At 49.2% G+C, this 20,080-nt stretch overlaps 1 protein-coding gene across 1 annotated transcript in view; it reads left to right on the top strand.

The window, feature by feature from the left end:
* rem2 (RAS (RAD and GEM)-like GTP binding 2) overlaps window positions 1-18,784 on the top strand; it is a 31,702-nt gene extending 12,918 nt beyond the window's left edge. Inside the window, exons 4-5 of the mRNA XM_030364114.1 lie at window positions 9,275-9,452; window positions 18,438-18,784. Coding sequence (XP_030219974.1) covers window positions 9,275-9,452; window positions 18,438-18,760 — 501 coding nt within the window. The 3' untranslated portion in view covers window positions 18,761-18,784. The remainder of the gene's footprint in view (window positions 1-9,274; window positions 9,453-18,437) is intronic.
* The last annotated feature ends 1,296 nt before the right edge of the window (window positions 18,785-20,080 follow it).

Genomic DNA, 20,080 nt, shown 5'->3' with positions numbered 1-20,080 from the left:
TGCCACACTTGAAAGCTACGGTGACATCATCTTTGTTCTTTTCCACTTTGTTGTCACATGACTGGTGTGGGTTTGTGTGAGTGTGTGTGTGTGTGTGTGTGTGTGTGTGTGTGTGTGTGTGTGTGTGTGTGTGTGTGTGTGTGCGGGGGTGTTTTAACGCTTGGGGCCCTATTTTAACGGTCTGAAATGCAAGTGAGATGGACCAAGCGCAAGTAGCTTTGTGGGCGGTTCTATGGCGATGTCGCTATTTTGCCGGCGCAAAAATTACTCTTGCGCCTGGCGCAAATCTAAAAAGGGTTGGTCTGAAGTAGCCTAATTACCCGTAGGTGTGGTTTGGGCATCAAGAGGGAAAAGAACGCTCTGCACCAGTTGCAAACTAACGACACATGCGCCTGTGGTGAAGTCAATTTCACCGGATGCAAGATAGGACCCTTGGTGTTAATGCGTTTGGTTGTCAATTGGGCCAGTGATTCGTCAGCCTGCTAGCATGCTTACATGTCTCCATCATGTGCCAGACGGTTCAGTGGCCATGTTGTCAGCTAATGTCAGCAAAGGTGTCATGGCCTTTCACTTTCACTTTCCTCTTCAGATGACAATCTTAAGAGATGCTCTTGAACACGGTGTGCAGCATGTGTTTGTGTGTGTGTGTGTATATATATATGTGTATATATATATATATATATTGCTTTTAGTCTGACTTTGTTTACTTCCCTACTCTTGACCTCACGAGTTCAGCTTACATGCGTTTCGTGTGTTTGTGTGCGTCTGCCTGTGTGTGTGTGTGTGTGTGTGTGTGCTTGTGTGTGCATCCCTGCATGTGTGCTTGCCCTCGTGTGTCTAGCCAGGCCAGATGGCCTCTGAGATGTGTTTCCTCATGGGCATGTTGTCCTGCGGTGTGTGAGTGAGAGGGAGGGAGAGAGAGAGAGAGAGAGAGAGAGAGAGACAGAGAGAGAGAGAGAGAGAGAGAGAGAGAGAGAGAGAGAGAGAGAGAGAGAGAGAGAGTACTGAAAAGCTCCCTGCTGAAATCCTCTGTTGTTGTTGTATCAGATTTAAGCCTTGACTGCCAGAACAAGGAAGTCCCTAGACACACACGCACTGTTCTTGTTCCCTCTGGTTTGTGTCTCCATTGATCAGCCATATTGATCTGTTCCTTCATGTCGTCCCAGATAGCACACACAGGGCTGCCCAGGCGTTCCATGACCAGCTAGGATTCAGGGTACTGTTTGGCCCAGCTATGCCTTATGGTTATTCACTAGTGAATGGGGTCCTGTGCTGGGTAGAAATGAGTCCAGTGGTAACCTTCTACCCTTTAGAATGTTTGTGTGTGTGTATGTGTCTTCTGTATTGTGGGGACATTAGTCATCTGAATATCCTGCTTGTTAGATTCTTGTGTGTGTGCGGCTTTGTTTGTGTTTGTTTGTGTGTCCACATCACCGTCTGGTCCTTGTTTGATGCACTGTGGGGACATTTGTGCACACACATGTCGGTTGTTGCATTTGAGAGTACAAGCACGTGAGCACTGACCTCATCTGCCTCCCCCTGCCCCCACAAAACCAAACCAAATGCATAGCTTAACTTAGCTTAAAATCTGTGTTCCACTTACCAGCAGACAACCTTTATAATGAGAAAATACATGTTGACACACACGCACACAACCACGCACACACATGCACACACACAGCGGATTTGGAGCCGAGTTCAACACACACCCACACACACATACACACACATAAATACAGAGGATTGGGAGCAGAGTTCAACTCCAAATCACACACAACCACACGCACACACACACACATGGCAGCACACACAAAATAAGGATTTATCCAGATGTTTGTTTTTGGCCATGGTAAACCCTGATGAGATTATGACTTTAGTCTGAGCGCATTACCATGCAGCGCTCAGCATTTATTAACCCTAACCCCAACTCATTTGTGTTAACTAGTGTTAAACAACAGCTGATTAAGCACCTACAAGATGACGTGCTATAGGTGTGTGTATTTGTGTGCGCCTGTGTTTGTGTGATAAACATGTGTTTGTGTGATACACACAGATGATAGCATGTGTGGATTGATGAGTTGATTTATTTATTTATTTTCATAGGCCTTTTTGCGGGTGCAACATCATCTAATTTCTTTCTATTTGTGTGTGTGTCAGTGTGCATTTGTTTGGCGGTGCACGCGTGTAGGCATGAACACATGTGGCTGTGCACATTTGCGGGCGTACACGTACGGGCCTGTACGTGTGTGGGAGTGCATGTGTGGGAACGTGTGTGGGCGTACAGTCACGTATGGGGCATGTAAGTGTATGGGTGTGCACGTGTGGCTGTGCACGTGTGTGGGCGTGCACGTATGCGGCATGTACGTGTTTGGGCGTGCACCTGTGTTGGGGAGCGGCAGGTGACAGATGGCCTGCACTCGGGGAACAGGAGGAACTCGTAGGAAGACGGGGGGGGGGGGGGGTGGAGAAAAAGAGAAAGAGAGATGGAGAGAGATGGTGCAGAGAGAGAGATTTAGAGACTGAGTTTGATGGAGAGACAGAGAGAGGAAGGTGGAGAGAGAGAGAGAAGGTGGAGGTACTGAGAATAGAGAGAGAGAAAGGTGGAGAGATAGAAATAGAGAGTGGAAGCGGAGTTGAGAATGATTAACGTTACATTTTACAATTACATTTAGGGCAATTAGAGGAGACTATCCAAAGCGACTTACAAACATCAATTACACATTCCCACAGTGACGGCGGTGTCAACCATGCAAGGCGATAGCCAGCTCGTCGGGAGCAGTTAGGGTGAGGCGTCTTGCTCAGGGACGCCTCGACACACCGGTAGGAGGAGCCGGGATCACACTAGCAACCTTCCGGTTAAAAGTCAACCCACTCTACCTCCTGTGCTACTTCTGCCCTAGAGGGGCGAAGACAAACAAAAAGATTAAATGAGAGCAGGGAGAAGGGAAGGGGCAGAGGGAGAAAGAGAGAGAGAAAAGGAGAGAGAGAGTCTGACAGAGAGTGGGTCAGGCAGAGATGCATGTGGGAGATAGGTTGGGTGAGAGGGAAAGATAAAGAAAGAAAGAAAGAGGGTAAGAGGGCGAGAGAGAGAGAAACCTGTCTGGTGTGAGGAGAGAGAGTGATGCAGAGACCTGATGTGAAGCCTACTTGCTGTGTTCTTGCGCTCCCCCCGGGCCACTCCGTCACTCTACCAATCGATGCACATTCTGTCTCCTAGTCTAACTACTTCCATAGTTTAGTTTCTCTGTCGCACCCCCTCCTTTTTATTCTTCTCCCCGCACCCCCCCCCTCCTCCTTCTCCTGTTCCTCCTCCTCCTTCCCTCCCCCTCCTCCTTCTCCTCCTACCCTCCCATTCCTCCACCCCCCCTCTTCCTCCTCCCCCCCTCCTGCTCCTCCTCCTCCTCCTCCATCCCCCCTCCATCCCCCCTCCTCCTCCTCGTCCTCCTCCTCCTCCTCCACCCCACCCCCTCCTCCTCCTCCTGCTCCTCCTCCTCCTCCTGCTTCTCCCCCTCCTCCCCCTCCTCCTCCTCCATCCCCCCTCCTCCTCCTCCTCCTCCCCCTCCTCCTCCTCCTCCATCCCCCCTCCTCCTCCTCCTCCTCCTCCTCCTCCTCCTCCTCCCCCTCCTCCTCCTCCTCCATCCCCCCTCCCCCTCCTCCTCCTCCTCCTCCTCCTCCTCCTCCTCCTCCTCCTCCTCCTCCCCCTCCTCCTCCTCCTCCTCCACCCCACCCCCTCTTCCTCCTCCTCCTCCTCCCCCTCCTCCTCCTCCTCCATCCCCTCTCCTCCTCCTCCACCCCACCCCCTCTTCCTCCTCCTCCTCTTCCTCCTCCTCCTCCTCCACTCCACCCCCTCTTCATCCCCTCCTCTCTTCCAGTCTTCCTCACCCCCCTGCTCTCCTGCCAGGAAGCTCTGCATGAACTTCCTGCTTCCACCGTCCAATCGTATCCCTCGTCGCTGCTTGAGAAGATGTGAATTTTTCAGGCGTGTCGCTCCCTCGAGGGTTTAAATATTCACCTTCCGGCGACATAGATGTAGGGCATGAGCACACACTGGCACACACAAACACACACACACACACACACACACACACACACACACACACACACACACACACACACACACACACAAGCAGGCACACACACAGGCACACACAGGCCTCCAAGTGCACACATATGTGCGCACACGCAAAAACTGGCAAATCTGTGGGTCCTTATCTGGTTTCTATTTAGGTCACAAGCATTGCATTTTAATTCCGTTACCAGTGGTCAATATTTTATGATGTTATTGCAACTGGCATGGCCCGGCAAACCTTATGTGAGTTGTAATCTAGATTCCAGGATTGTAATCTAGAATTGAGAATTTGAATATACAATCTAAAATTGCAATCTAACACCGAGAATTGTAATCTAGAAACGAAAATTACATTCCAAAATATAGTATAAAAACCTAGAATCTGTCAACACAATTTCTGCCCAAACCTTGATGCATTATAGCAGATCGATGGATGGAAATAGATACCTTTTTATCATCTACATCTATTCATCAATCTGCCCGAACCGTTATGCATAACGGCAGATTAATGGATATAAATAGTTACCTTTTAATCCTCTACCTCTATTCATAAACACAATGAGCTATAGTAGTACATGAATCGTAAATAATGAGCTAATTAGGCACTAATTAGGCACTCACTGCAATGAGCACGAGAAAATGACTTCAGCATAGCCAATCACAAACGGTCCCCAGCATCACGACTCCCTGTTGGACGGTTCTATAGATAGCGGTGGCACTGCGTCACAGGCCGAAGCATTCCTCTACAGCCGACGTACCGCTTAGCCTCAGTGACCTGTTTACCTTCCTCCGACCCCACCTCCCCTGTCCCGCTAGCTAGCAGCGCGCCGCGACCAAGTTGTTTTTGGCTGTGCTAGCAACGCAAACCCTCCCTGCCTGCAACTCACTCTCATTATCGCCATTTAGAGTCCGAAATAATGGTTCCTCGTCAAACCACAGACTGGGAGATATGGGAACTTCCTGACGGCTCCCTCCTCCCTCCTCCCTCTCTATCTTTCTCCATCTCTGTCTCTTAGTCATATCTTGTATCAATCTGTCCTACTTTCTGTGTGTCTCTGGCTCTCTTGCCTCTCTCCCCCAGTCTGCATCTCTCTCCCCCTCTTTCCGTCGGTCTACCCTCTTTTTTGTCATTAAATCGGGTGGATCCACTGCCATGTCCCCCGCCTAAAACATGAATTGTGACTTGCTTAAGCTTCGCCGTCCTCCTGGAGCGATGATTAGAAAGATAGCATCAAAAAACTTTTTTTCTCCAGCATGATTGAGCAAAATGAAAGCATCATCAAAAGCCATCAAAGGGGAACACTTAAAAACAACCTGTCCCTCTACTGGGCTAAGTCAACGGTCAAGAGCCAGCCGGAGCCTTGGCAATAACAACCAGAAACAGGACAGCTCAGGAATAACCAGACTCAATAAAGGGGAGTCATGAGCACAAAGCTTGTGACAAGCGACAGACGCTAAAGGGGAGAGAGAGAGAGAGAGAGAGAGAGAGAGAGAGGGGGAAAAAGGGATATAGTCAAGTCACAAACACTCAGAGATGGAGAGAGAGAGAGAGACAGAGACAGAGACAGAGACAGAGAGACAGAGAGATGATGTCAATAGGAGAAAAAGTGAAAAAGATAAGAAGCAGTAAGAGAGACAGAGAGAGACAGGACAATACAGAGAGAGAGAGAGAGAGAGAGATAAAGGAAGACATGGCCAGTGACCTTTAAGCCAGGTGTCTTGCTGGATGTCTGGGCAGTTTAATGAAGCCCTTGATGGGCCTGGGACAAATTGGGTGGAGACTCAGGCTCCGTCACCCCGCGTTGGTTCAGAAGGGATGTGCTGCCCGTCCTGTTTGGACCTCTCCCCTAATGTCAGTACCGTTTCACAATGCTGTCATTAATGCTGTCAGTGCCGTTATAGTACGCCGTCAGTAATGCTGTCGGTACCGTTAAACAATGCTGTCATTAATGCTGTCAGTGCCGTTATAGTACGCCGTCAGTCATGCTGTCGGTACCGTTACACAATGCTGTCATTAATGCTGTCAGTGCCGTTATAGTACGCCGTCAGTCATGCTGTCGGTACCGTTACACAATGCTGTCATTAATGCTGTCAGTGCCGTTATAGTACGCCGTCAGTCATGCTGTCGGTACCGTTACACAATGCCGTCAGTAATGCCGTCAGTACCGTTACAGTTATATTGCCAGAACCATTACAATATGTTGTCAATACCATTACGATATGCTTTCAGTGCCATTATAGTATTTTGTCAGTACCATTACATTAGGTTTAATACTTTAAATGATTTTATTAATGTCAGATGTAGGTAATTAATGAGAAGGTAGGGCTATTTCTCATGAATGTCTGCAGATAGACTGTTGATATTGAAAATAAAACCTAGCACCTTTTGGCCGCTAGTCTAATACTATAGGCATGAGAAGGGAATGCATTTTATTCTTTATGAATTAATCTAATCTTTTACTTTTCTGACCTCAGTGACAACTCAAAGTGCTGTACATTGAATGTGATTGTTTTGATGTTTATTTCGAATTTACTTTCCAATGTTATCATACTGTCCATAAAACCAAGAAGCATGTTCTAGGTGCCCCTTCCCCTCCCTCACACCCTTCAGGAGATTGGATCCATCTTGACTCCACCTAACTCAATGAACTGTGTGTGTGTGTGTGTGTGTGTGTGTGTTGGTGGGTGGGTGGGTGTGTCTCTGCATGTGTTCATTTCTGTGGGAAGTGCATAGGTGTGTGTCCGCGGGAACTTGTGTATTTGTCTGCTTGCATGCATATGTGTGTGTATCTATGTGTGTGCGTCTGAATCTGCATCTGAGTATTCGTGACGTATTTATGTGTGCGTGTATGTATGTTTGTCAGCATGTGTGCATTCATGTTTGTGTGTGTGGGGTTAAGAGTTCAAGAGTCTTGCCGTGCTCGGAGCTGTTCTTGAGCCGGTTGGATCGTGTTCTGATGCTCCGATAGCGTCGCAGAGTGAACAATTTCTTGCTAGGGTGGCTGTGGTCCCTGAGAATAGTCTGTGCTTCACTCCTCCATCTACGAGTGTAAAGGTCCTGTAGGGAGGGCAGATCAGACCTGGTGATGTGCTGTGCAGTTTTCACGACCCTCTGCAGAGCTTTGAGGTCACCGTCGTTGCAATTCCCATACCAGGCGGTGATGCAGCCAGTCAGGGTATCCTGGAGTCCATACCGAACTTCTACGGTCTGCGTAGGAAGAAGAGCCGTGTCTCTCTGCCTTAACGACAATGTCGGTGTGGTATGACGAGGACAGGTCCTCGCTGATGTGGACCCCAAGGAACATGAAGCTACTGACTCTCTCCACTGCAGCCCTATCTATGTGGATGGGGCTGGGTATGGTCTCTTCTCTGCAACTTCCTGTAGTCCACAATGAGCTCCTTAGTTTTGCTGACGTTGAGATGGAGGTTGTTGTCATGGCACCATGTTGACAGGGGCCCTCACTTCCTCCCTGTAGGCTGTCTCATTGTTGTCGTAGATCAGGCCGATGACAGCAAACATATTGATTGTATTTGAGCTGTGTGTGGCCACCCAGTCGTGCGTGAACAGCGATTACAGGAGGGGGCTGAGCATCTAGCCCTGTGGTGCTCCAGTACTGAGAGTCAGAGTGGAGGAGGTATTGTTGCCCATCCTCACAGCCTAGGGTCTGCCCGTCAGGAAGTCCAGTATCCTGCTGCATAGGACTGTGTTAAGTCGTAGGTCCCTGAGCTTGGTGATAAGGTTAGAGGGCACTATAGTGTTGAATGATGAGCTATAGTCAATGAATAGCATTCTCACATATGTGAGTTGAGAGAGGGCAGTGTGGAGGGTGAGGGCATTGGCACCGTCAGTAGATCTGTTTGGCCTGTAGGCGAACTGTAGAGGGTCCAAGGTGTCAGTTAGAGAAGAGGTGATATGGGTTTTGATTAGCCGCTCAAAGCACTTCTTGGTGACCGATTTGAGAGCTACGGGCGGTAGTCATTTAAACAGAGGGCTTCTGTTTTCTTGGGTGTAGGAACAATGGTCGTTCTCTTGAAGCTTGTCGGAACTACAGATTGTTGTAGGGATGTGTTTAAAAGCTGAGTGAATACATCCGCCGGCTGGTCTGCACACACCATGGCCCAATCCCAAAAAGAGCCCGGAGGACTAAGGACTAAGGTCTCACAGACTTAATTGATCTCAGGTGCTAAGTGAGTGAGTGCGTGAGGCCACATGGGCTCAGATAGGTATATATGGGATTGGGACAACACTACACGAGGGCACATGTTACCTTGGCAACGTTTAATGACAAGAGGCTGCTGACACTTGCTAGTTTGGGAATTCTCATTTGTTTTGTTTTTTTGTTTTTTTGTAAATGCAATGAAAACAATCTGCTACAGCAATTTATTGATATTGGAAAAAATATATTTTTAATTTTGAATACTACTTCAGTATAAAGGATGTATTGAAATAGGTGATTATTGGCCTACACATACTAATCATAAGTCAGAACGGGCTACATTTGGCTGAATTATAAAAGGTATAATTAGTCATATGAAGAGCCGTTTGGGATCCAAAAGAGCCGGCTGTTGTTGGTGAGCTGATCCAAATGATCCGGCTCACTAAAAAAAAGGCCAAAATTCCCCTCTGGTCGCGCATTGACAGTAGCGTAGTTTTGTTGTTTACCTTCCTAATTTCCGGATTTTTAACATCACAACGCTTTGAACTGTGGGTAATTCCCTTAGGTGAAGTCTGCACTGATGCAGACTCACGTGTGGACTCAAACCCTCACGCCTTTTGGTATTCGACATTGGGACAGCCCTAAAGCCTTAATAAATTTGCGAGAATGCGCAGCAAAGCCCGTGAGTCTGGACATTGGGATTGGGCCCTTGAGTACTCGGGATGCCGTCTGGGCCTGGGGTCTTCTCTTGATATTTCCAGTGGGCAGGGATCCCGGTCCATTTGCATCTCCACGGCACGGGGTGTTATGCTCAAAGCGTGCATAAACATAATCCAGCTCATCTAGAAGAGTTACTGACACCTCCTCAACTTTGTGGAATTTTTCCCCTTGTGCTACGTAATAGTCATTAATCGTGTGTGTGTGTGTGTGTGTGTGTGTGTGTGTGTGTGTGTGTGTGTGTGTGTGTGTGTGTGTGTGTGTGTGTGTGTGTGTGTGTGTGTGTGTGTGTGTGTGTGTGTGTGTGTGTGTGTGTGTTCGTTCACTATAGGACCTGTCCGGGCTGCAGTGTGACGTGTGTGTGCTGGTGTTCTCGGTGACGGACAGGCGAAGCTTCCACCGCACGGCCCAGCTCCGCCTCCTGCTGCGGGAGTCGCTGCCCACCACGCCCATTATCCTGGTGGGCAACAAGAGCGACCTGGTGCGCTGCAGGGAGATCAGCACTGAGGGTAGGCAGCGGCGGGGCCTCCACGCACGCATGCACGCACACACGCACGCAAACATGTAGAGGTCTACACATACTTAGCATAGAAAAGAAAAAGATGTACAAAAACGACACCAACACTCACACACACACGCACACACACACACACACACATACACATACACACACAAACAGCACCATACAAATTGGGTGCATATAGAGACAGAAAAATATTCCCGCAAACATCACAAACATCTCACACAGGTTCAAAGACACACTCCACTGATCTAGTTTAAAATGGTCCTAACAGAGCAGACTAGAATTCCATTTAATTAGTTGTCTCTTAGCGCTATCCTTCACACCCACACATCAATGTGTGTGTGTGTGTGTGTGTGTGTGTGTGTGTGTGTGTGTGTGTGTGTGTGTGTGTGTGTGTGTGTATGTGTGTGTGTGTGTGTGTGTCTGACTTGGTCTGTGTGTGTGCGTGTGTGTGTGAGTTAGTTTGTGTGTGTGTATGTCTTTGTGTGTGAGAGTTTGTGTGTGTGTGTGTGTGTGTGTGTGTGTGTGTGTGTGTGTGTGTGTGTGTGTGTGTGTGTGTGTGTGTGTGTGTGTGTGTGCTCTAAGCCTGAGGATGTGTGTCTGGGATTATTGAGTTTGTCTCTAAATTGGAGCATCTTTTGAGGTCGTCGTGTTTACGAGCATCGACACAACAACTCCTTAAATACCCTCATCGATGCATAACCAAGATAAGCATCAACTATGTTCTGCTTTTCTACCACACCCACATTTGCCCATACACACAAACACATATACATAGACACACACAACAGACACAATGACACACATGTACCCACACACACTCACAGGCACACACACACACACATATAGACACACACACACACACACACCCACACATACACACACACACACACATACCCTAACAGTCACACACACACACACACACACACACACACACACACACACACACACACACACACACACACACACACACACACATACACACACACACACACACACACACACACACACACACACACACACACACACACACACACACACACACACACACATACCAATAACCAAAGAAACACAGTAATTCCCCAGATGGCCCACGTTGATCGCACCAAATGGCGTTATGGCTCCACCATGTCCTCATCTCCTTTCATATCAACCGTATCTCCTGTCTGTATGCATCAGGGGATTGTTATCGTCTTGATATACTCTAGTGTACCTCTCCTCATCTACCCTCATATCAAGCGTATCGCCTGACTGTATGCATCAGGGGATTATTATCATTCTGCTGAACCCCTTCTCTACTCTATTGTGCTCTATTCTCTACTGTACCTGTTTGTACTCAACTATATCGAAACGGTGTATCTGCTGTTCTGTACGGTACCTATTCTGAACTCTATTGTTCTCTACTGTTATATACTGTACCTCTACTGTAACTACCCTATTCAAATGTACTTCTATTGTAACTCTTCTGTACTCCACTGTACCTCTCTGGTCTAAAGACCCCCCTACGTCCATGAGACGAGAACCCGGCAGCTTTCGTCCTCCATCAGCTCAGTCTCTCCACACGCGTGCAATTAACCCAGGGTGAATGGTTTTCCCAGACAAATCTTCATATAAAGAGGGTTGATTTAAGATGTGATTATGTAGAAGGGGAGGCACGGTAGGGAACTGTGAGAGCTCGTTGGGCCACATGATTGCCACCACTACTTCATCTGGGATAAAAATACACCAGGATGTGTAGTGCACTGGGCAGCGGGCAAGGGCGTTTGATGCAAGCCGAAAACACCATGGGTTCAATCCCCAGTCTAGGTCCAACTGTAGGCATCCTTGAGCGGGACTGCCATGCTCAACAACCTAGCTGCTCTTTCCCGACATAGCCCCGAATAACATCAATGTGATCGTCCGCTAAATGAATAAATAGCAACCAAAACAAGTCTGTTAATTTTGTGTAAACACATTCTGTGAGTCCAGAGTGCATTAGTCTTGCGCTCCCCGGGGTATTCTAGGCACGCCTTGAACCAACCCCTTACTAAATCAGCATGGACCCCCCAACGCTGGAGGAAGGGTTTTCGGAGGGGGCTGACTTCAGGGTTTGCTGGGGTCGATGGCTGGCGGCTCCCCCGCCGCGCAGACGCTGTGAGACGGCCCCTGGTGGCTGAACAACAACATGCATTATTTACATCTGCAAACCCGGGGCTCCGTGCTCCTCTGTGTCCCTGTTTCACAGAGGTCAGACCGCCGCGGTACGCCGGAGCTTTCTGCGTGTCACACCAGAGAAATAGACTGAGAATTAATGCCATGATTTATTTTTGTTCTCTGTGGTAGACCTAAGAATTGTGTTGTTATGTTGGAGCATGTGGTGACGTACTTCTTGACGGCGTCATGGCGTCTTGCATTTTTAATGGTTTGTTTCTTAAAACAAAAGGTTCTGGATCCCCGACTGTGGTGGAAGGTTGTGCGGTATCGGCTTCTCAGTCTGTTCTTTTCAACTGGAAGTAAGCCTTTACAGAAATGGAAAAAAAACGAAAAGTACAGACTCCTAAAACAGTTAAAACTATAGAGTCAAATGGTTTGAAGAGGGAAGGGAGCTGAGACGGAGTACAGTGAATCGAGCTCCACAGCTTTAGCGCTGTACCCCAGCTCTGCCGAGCAGCGATGCTACATTTGCATATGCAGACAAGTTAGCGTCTCGGGGGCTCGGACTGTTCCCCGCGAAGGCTATCGGTCGGGTGACACCGCCCCGGGTAGGGAGCCCGGCCTGCTCTGCTGCTCTGTGGACACAGCACAGCGATCCGTCTCTCGGAGTCTCTGCTGCCCCATGCCTCTGTGTGAGCGTGTGTGTATATGAGTTTGTGTTTGTTTGTGTGTGTGTGTGTGTGTGTGTGTGTGTGTGTGTGTGTGTGTGTGTGTGTGTGTGTGTGTGTGTGTGTGTGTGTGTGTGTGTGTGTGTGTGTGTGTGTGTGTGTGTGTGAGAGTCTGTGTGTGTGTGTGTGTGTGTGTGTGTGTGTTCTGGAAGATACCATGTCTCATGGTGGATTATCTCACTCTGTCAGGGCGGCCCCCTCTTGTCAGTATCTTTCCCTCGCATGGATGGATTGATGCCTGTGTGTGTATGTGTGTGTGTGTGGGTCAACAGATGTATGCCACATCGTGAAGCAAAAAATCCTTTGAATGCAGGAGAGCAATACACAACAATTGTGCACAAATGCATGCGTAGATACACACACACAGGCACACATATACACACACCTAGGCACACAAACACACACACAGGCTAACACCCCCAACACACACACCCACAGGAACACAGGCCCACACAGGAACACACAAACACACACAGCTACAGGCATACACCAACACACAAACACACACAGACAGGAACACACAGGCCTGGTCTCCCTCTTGTGTGTGCTTGCACTGCGTGTGGTCGGGCACGATAAGGAGGGGGCGAGGAACACAGGATGGACAGAGGAGAGAGGAGAGATGGAGGGAGGGAAAAGAGTCAAATGGCAGGGGGTGCAGATATAGTGTGTTCGGGTGTGTGTGATGTGTGTGTGATGTCTGTATGTGTGTGTGTGTGTGTGTGTGTGTGTGTGTTACCTGCCCATTTGTTTATGTGTGTGTGAGAGTGTTGCCCTGCCTGTGTGTGTTTACCCGCGTGTCTGTGTGTGGTGTGTGTGTCTGTGTGTCTGTGTGCGTTGACCCGCCTGTGTGTATGTGTTTGTGTACTTGTGTGTGTGTGGGCGTTGACCCGCCTGTGTGTGTGTGTTGGTCTGTATGCGTGTGTGTGTGTCTTAACCTGCCTGTTGTGCTTGTAGCTGGATGATACGGGGGTCAAAATATGTTGTTTTGGTTGAGCTTTGTTCTCCACCTCGGGGGCGGTGGCAGCGGTCGTGGCATACGGCTGTTGTCCGCTCTGACGCTGGTCAGGACATTGGGAGTTCAGGCCAGGATTGTGTGTGTGTGTGTGTGTGTGTGTGTGTGTGTGTGTGTGTGTGTGTGTGTGTGTGTGTGTGTGTGTGTGTGTGTGTGTGTGTGTGTGTGTGTGTGTGTGTGTGTGTGTGTGTGTGTGTGTTTTATATGTCAGGGTTTGTGTGTGTGTGTGTGTGTGTGTGTGTGTGTGTGTGTGTGTGTGTGTGTGTATTTTTGTATGTCAGGGTTTGTGTGTGTGTGTGTGTGTGTGTGTGTGTGTGTGTGTGTGTGTGTGTGTGTGTGTGTAAAAGTGTGTGTTTGCGTGTAAAGGGAACAGGAGGGGGTATGGAGAGGTTCAGTTGACCGATTAAAGGAAGGAAGACATCGAGAGAGGAGAGGAGGTACGAGGAAGGAAGCAAAGAGGAAGAGAGGAGAGGAAAGGAGAGATGGAACGGAGAGAACAGAAGAGAAACGTAGGGGGTGGGCAGGTGAGGAGAGGAGAGAGGTGAGGAGATGAAATGAGAGGAGAGAAGAGAGGAGGAGAAAGGAGAGACGAGAAGGAGGTGTGAGGAGAGGCGGATAGGAAAGAGGAGGAGAGAGAAGGAGGGATCATACGAAAGGGAGGGAAAGAGGAGAAGGAGGGATGATACCAGAGGGAGGGAAAGAGGAGAGTAAGAGGTAGAAGGAGGTTTCATATGAGAGGGAGGGAAAGAGGAGGAGAGAGAGACGGAGAGATGATACCGGGGGAAGAGAAGAGAGAAGGAGGGATCATACCAGAGGGAGAGAGATATCTACCATACCTCTATTCAGCATTTTCTCTCCTCATGGATCAGGAAGCAGCACGCGGTCAGCAGTATTGTAATACCGCCGCGCAGGGCATGGATACGCCTATATTTACATGTCGATATATTTATATCTACGTCTCCCGCTTGTATCCGGCGCCATGTCTAACAGAGCGTTGCGCGTTACTGATCAGCATTTCGAGGGCGGGTGAGGGAGGAAGTGGACCCGCATGGACTTCCTGTCAGTGGTCCTGTCCACACAGAGGCGTCAGGGGTCATTGATGCACGGTAATGGTGTCCCCTCTGACACTTTTATTTCCCACCTCTCATGGCTCCCCCCTCCCTCTCTATCTGGATCGCCCTCTCTCTGAGTCACTCGCCCGTCTTGTGTCGTGGTTTCTTGCTCTCCTTCGATTTCTCTCTCACTTAGTTGAAGTCTCTCGCCCGCTCATTCCCGGGGCCAAACACATATCACTGTCTGAGTGGGAGTGAGGGCCTGCTCCCAGTCTCACTCACTCACTCACTCACTCACTCACTCACTCACTCACTCACTCACTCACTCACTCACTCACTCACTCACTCACTCACTCACTCACTCACTCACTCTGTCTCTGTCTCTTTCTTTCTCTCATTCCCTCTTTCTCCCCCCTCTCTCTCTCTCTCTCTCTCTCTCTCTCTCTCTCTCTCTCTCTCTCTCTGCTTGTTGTTTTCTCTTTTCTCTCTTGTCCTCCCTCTCTTTTCCATGTTTGTGTCCTTCCATGCTCTCAAATGTCTATTTAAATTCTCTCACTCTCTCTCTTTCTCTCTCTCTCTCCCTCTCTCCCTACCTCTCTCCCTCTATCTCCCCCTCCCTTCCACCTCCTGTCAGCCCCTGGTGTGTCAGGACTTCCGTACCTGCTGACTCCACAGCTTTCAGCGGCACCTGACATGTCCTCATCTCCTCCCCCTCCCCCTCCACCTTTCACCCGTCTCCTCTCCTCTCCTCGCTCTCCTCTCCTCTCCTCTCCTCTCCTCTCCTCTCCTCTCCTCTCACCTCTTCTCCACATTGGTCTAGATTTGTCAAGAATGGTTGACCCAGGAGTGAGTCTAGACTTGTCTAGTAGGGTTGACCTTGGAGTAAGTCTAGACTTGTCTAGTAGGGTTGACCCAGGAGTGAGTCTAGACTAGTCTCGTGGGGGTGACCAAGAAGTGAGTCTAGACTATTTTGTGTAAAAATAAAATCCAATTATACATATATATATAATCATTTTAAATTATTCCTGAACCAAATACCTGCATTTGGCTGAAAGTATTTGGTATTTGTACTGAAACGATTAGAAAAACTAGACCAATCAATTTTTATCGTCTCCTACTCTTCTCCTTTCTTCTCTTCTCCTCTCCTTCTGTTCACCTTATCCTCTCTTCTCCCCAATTCGCTCTCCTTCTGTCCTCTTTCTCCTATTCTCCTATCCTCCTATTCTCCTATTCTCCTCTCTCCTTCTGGTCCTCTGTCTCCTCTCTTCTCCTCTCCTCCTCTGTTCACTGTCTCCTCTTATCTCCTCTCCTCCTCTGTTCACTGTCTCCTCTCTTCTCCTCTCCTCATCTGTTCACTGTCTCCTCTTATCTCCTCTCCTCCTCTGTTCACTGTCTCCTCTCTTCTCCTCTCCTCCTCTGTTCACTGTCTCCTCTCTTCTCTCCTCCTCTGTTCACTGTCTCCTCTCTCCTCTCCTCCTCTGTTCACTGTCTCCTCTCTTCTCTCCTCATCTGTTCACCTGTCTCCTCTCTTCTCTCCTCATCTCTTCACTGTCTCCTCTCTTCTCTCCTCATCTGTTCACTGTCTCCTCTCTTCTCCTCTCCTCCTCTGTTCACTGTCTCCTCTCTTCTCCTCTCCTCCTCTGTTCACTGTCTCCTCTCTTCTCCTCTCCTCATCTGTTCACTGTCTCCTCTCTTCTCCTCTCCTCCTCTGTTCACTGTCTCCTCTCTTCTCTCCTCATCTGTTCACTGTCTCCTCTCTTCTCCTCTCCTCCTCTGTTCACTGTCTCCTCTCTTCTCCTCTCCTCATCTGTTCACTGTCTCCTCTCTTCTCTCCTCCTCTGTTCACTGTCTCCTCTCTTCTCCTCTCCTCCTCTGTTCACTGTCTCCTCTCTTCTCTCCTCATCTGTTCACTGTCTCCTCTCTCCTCTCCTCATCTGTTCACTGTCTCCTCTCTTCTCCTCTCCTCCTCTGTTCACTGTCTCCTCTCCTCTCTCCTCATCTGTTCACTGTCTCCTCTCTTCTCCTCTCCTCCTCTGTTCACTGTCTCCTCTCTTCTCCTCTCCTCCTCTGTTCACTGTCTCCTCTCCTCTCTCCTCATCTGTTCACTGTCTCCTCTCTTCTCCTCTCCTCCTCTGTTCACTGTCTCCTCTCTTCTTCTCTCCTCATCTGTTCACTGTCTCCTCTCCTCTCTCCTCATCTGTTCACTGTCTCCTCTCCTCTCTCCTTCTGTTCATTTGCCTTCACTTCCCCTCTTCATCATCTCTCCTCCTCCTCCCTCCGTTCTGGTGCAGTTGAACTTCTCCACTTCTTCTTCTTCTTCTCATTGAATTTCGTTGTACTTGTACAATGACAATAAAGCTTTCTATTCTATTCTATTCTATTCTTCCACAGCCTGTACAATCCAACGGATGAATGAATGAGGTGATGGATGAATGAATGAGGTGATGGATGGAGGAATGAGGTGATGGATGAATGAATGAGGTGATGGATGGATGAATGAGGTGATGGATGAATGAATGAGGTGATGGATGGATGAATGAGGTGATGGATGAATGAATGAGGTGATGGATGGATGGATGAGGTGATGGATGGATGGATGAGGTGATGGATGGATGAATGAGGTGATGGATGAATGAATGAGGTGATGGATGGATGAATGAGGTGATGGATGGATGAATGAGGTGATGGATGAATGAATGAGGTGATGGATGGATGAATGAGGTGATGGATGGATGAATGAGGTGATGGATGGATGAATGAGGTGATGGATGGATGAATGAGGTGATGGATGGATGAATGAGGTGATGGATGGATGAATGAGGTGATGGATGGATGGATGAGGTGATGGATGGATGCTTGAATGCGGAGTGATGGGTGATGCTGATGGGACATGGTGAAAGTGCTTCTGGTTTAGTTTTGCCGGTCTTGCCTCGTTAGTTGCTCCCAGCAGCTGCTTCCTTTCTGGTTGTGACCCCATGTCCACGCTGGATTCAGGGACTCTTTTTATACACTGGACAATTGTAATAACAGTGTTTTTGGTCTTTCCGTCGCTACTAGAGAGAATGAAAAAAATATATAAAAAATGTCGAGCTTGGCCTGACATGCTCTCAACATACTGTAGTATCATGTGTTGTGTGTTGGTTTGGCCTCCACCCTTCTGACCAGCTGGGTGGACAGTCTGTTCAGGACAAAATGTCCGCCCCACAGTGGCAGTTATTATTTTCCCTTATCCGGTGAAATCACAGTTAGGGGAAAAGAGCTTTTGCCATTTGGACCATCTGACAAGATTATAGATTATACCTCACCCAGTGTGGACGCTCACCTTTAGTTTTTCTCTCTCTCTCTCTCTGTCCCCCTTCTCTCTGTCTGTCTGTGTCTCTCTGTCTCTCCCACTGTTTTCGGTGTCTCTCTCTCTCTCTCTCTCTCTCTAACTCTCGCTCACTCTGTCTCTGTCTCTATCTCTCTGTCTGTCTCTCCCTATCTCTGCATCTATTTTTAGATGGGTGAGGTCACCCAATATGTTAATCTCTGGTGTATTGTGAGGGAGTCCAGAGACTAATGGCTATTTGCAGAACCTCTCATGACATTCTACATTCTACTCCTACTCCTCCTCGCCCTACTCCTCTTCTCCTCCTCCTCCTCTGCATATTATTGTCTTCTTCCTGTATCAGTTAAGAAGATCCTGATACAACATGTGCTTCTCAGCCTCCTGCTCCCTCTCCTCCTCTTTTTCTTGGTTTTCTTCTACCATTTTCTCCTGCTCCTTTCACCTCTTCCTTCTCTCTCTCTTTTAAAAAATGTCATATTCTTATTTTCTCTCCATCTCCTCCTGCTTCCTCTCTACCTCCTCCCCCCTATACCCATCTTCCCTTGTCTCTTCCTCCTCCCTCTCCTCCTCCTCCCCCCATCCTCCTCTCGTGCCTGTCCTCGTCTCCGTCTCTCCTCCCCCACCTCTCCCTTCTCCTCCTCCTTCTCTTGCATCAGAAGAACGTGTTCAACGGACCACCATGGCAGCATTGAAACCCCCTCCTCCTTTGTCTCCCCAGAGGCCCACTCCAGCGCCATGATGTTCGACTGCCTCTACCTGGAGCTGTCCGCCTCCCTGGACCACGGCACCGGGGAGCTGCTGGAGAGCGTGGTGCGGGCCGCCCGGGGCGACTGCGTGGGGCCCGGCTGGACCGACGGGGACCCCGGCTCGGGCCGCAGGGAGAGCCTGACCAGCAAGGCCAAGCGCTTCCTGGCGGGCCTGGTGCCGCGCTCGTACGGCCGCGACCGCGACCGCGGCCGCTACCGCGAGATGAGCCGCCAGCGCGGCAGTAAGATCCTGCGGCAGAAGTCACGGTCCTGCCATGACCTGAGCGCCCTGTGACACCCCCCCCCCCCCCCCCCCCCCCCCCCCCCCCACCCCACCCTCCTCACCGTGCGGCGTGCAGGAACAAATGACCCACAGGAACACAGACCCACACACACACACACACACACACACACACACACACGCACACACACGCACACAATTCATGCATATACTCACAGGCATGCATGTATATGTACATACATTAACACATACATGCATCAATGCATACTTACGTATGTGCATACGTACGTACATGCATCCATGGCTTTGTATGCATAGTACACTCACACAAACACGCATACAGGGGACCCACATACGTACGTAGGCCTATTTTTGAACACGGCGAGTCATATACATCACACACACTGGACTAAGACCATGAGAGGAGGGGAGGACAGGGAGGGAGGGAGGGAGGAAAAATGGATGAATCAGAGGGAGAAAGGGAGGACAGTTTGAGGGGGAGTAGGGGGGGAAGGAGGAGGGAGACGAGAAGAGATTCAAGAGCTGCAAGGGGAAAGAGAAAGAGAGAGAGAGAAACAGAAGAAATTGGTCTGAGCTGTGCTAAAAAAAGTCAAGTCCAAGTCCAGCAATTAGATAACAGCAGAAGGACAGAGAGGTTCATTAATAGAGGGACAAAGAGAAGCCCAGTAGGAGCCAGGGGATCGGTAGAATAAGCCCTGATGCCATTTTCGATGAACTGCAGTCTGCTGTTAGCCCTGATGATGTTAAATAGCAGGAGAAAGGGAGCAGGAGGTGAGTCTCATCAAGCAGCTGAATGGACAGATTATGGGGACAAAATGGCAGCGACGGGGAGAGAGAATCTGGAGAAACCAATTCACACGTGCACACGCACCCCTGTGACTCGGATTGTGTAGAGAGCTGATAGCCATCTAACGTAGTTCTACGCTAGGTGTCTCTCGGTGATAGCATGCTATCCCCCCGCTAGTACACAACTTTAGAGAGTGAAGAGACGACCCTATCGACCCAAACAGAGATGCTTTTTGAGAGGCACTAAAGGCGGACCGGCAGTGCTGGCAGCGGCTAACTACCACAGCGAACCCGAACAGTTTTCGCAATTCACGACGCAATCCGTGATCAATTCTCATTTCACGCTCAATGCGATCAGACCCGACATTGCACAGACTGTTTTTCAGGAGATTCACCCCAAAAATGAGGCTAGCATGTCACGGCTGATGGTTTCGGACATCGAACACTGCCCCCACCCCCCCCACACCACCACCGAACTCTCCCCCCTCCCCTGAGCACCTTCACCTGGGACTTGAAACGCGAGGTGCCGGATCGATGCCGTGTAGCGCTGCTTTGTGAGCCTGCAAT

This window comes from Gadus morhua, chromosome 8, assembly GCF_902167405.1.
Source record: "Gadus morhua chromosome 8, gadMor3.0, whole genome shotgun sequence".
In the NCBI taxonomy this organism is placed as follows: domain Eukaryota; kingdom Metazoa; phylum Chordata; class Actinopteri; order Gadiformes; family Gadidae; genus Gadus; species Gadus morhua.
The sequence above is the reverse complement of the archived record's forward strand: the minus strand, read 5'-3'. Positions and strand labels throughout refer to the sequence as shown.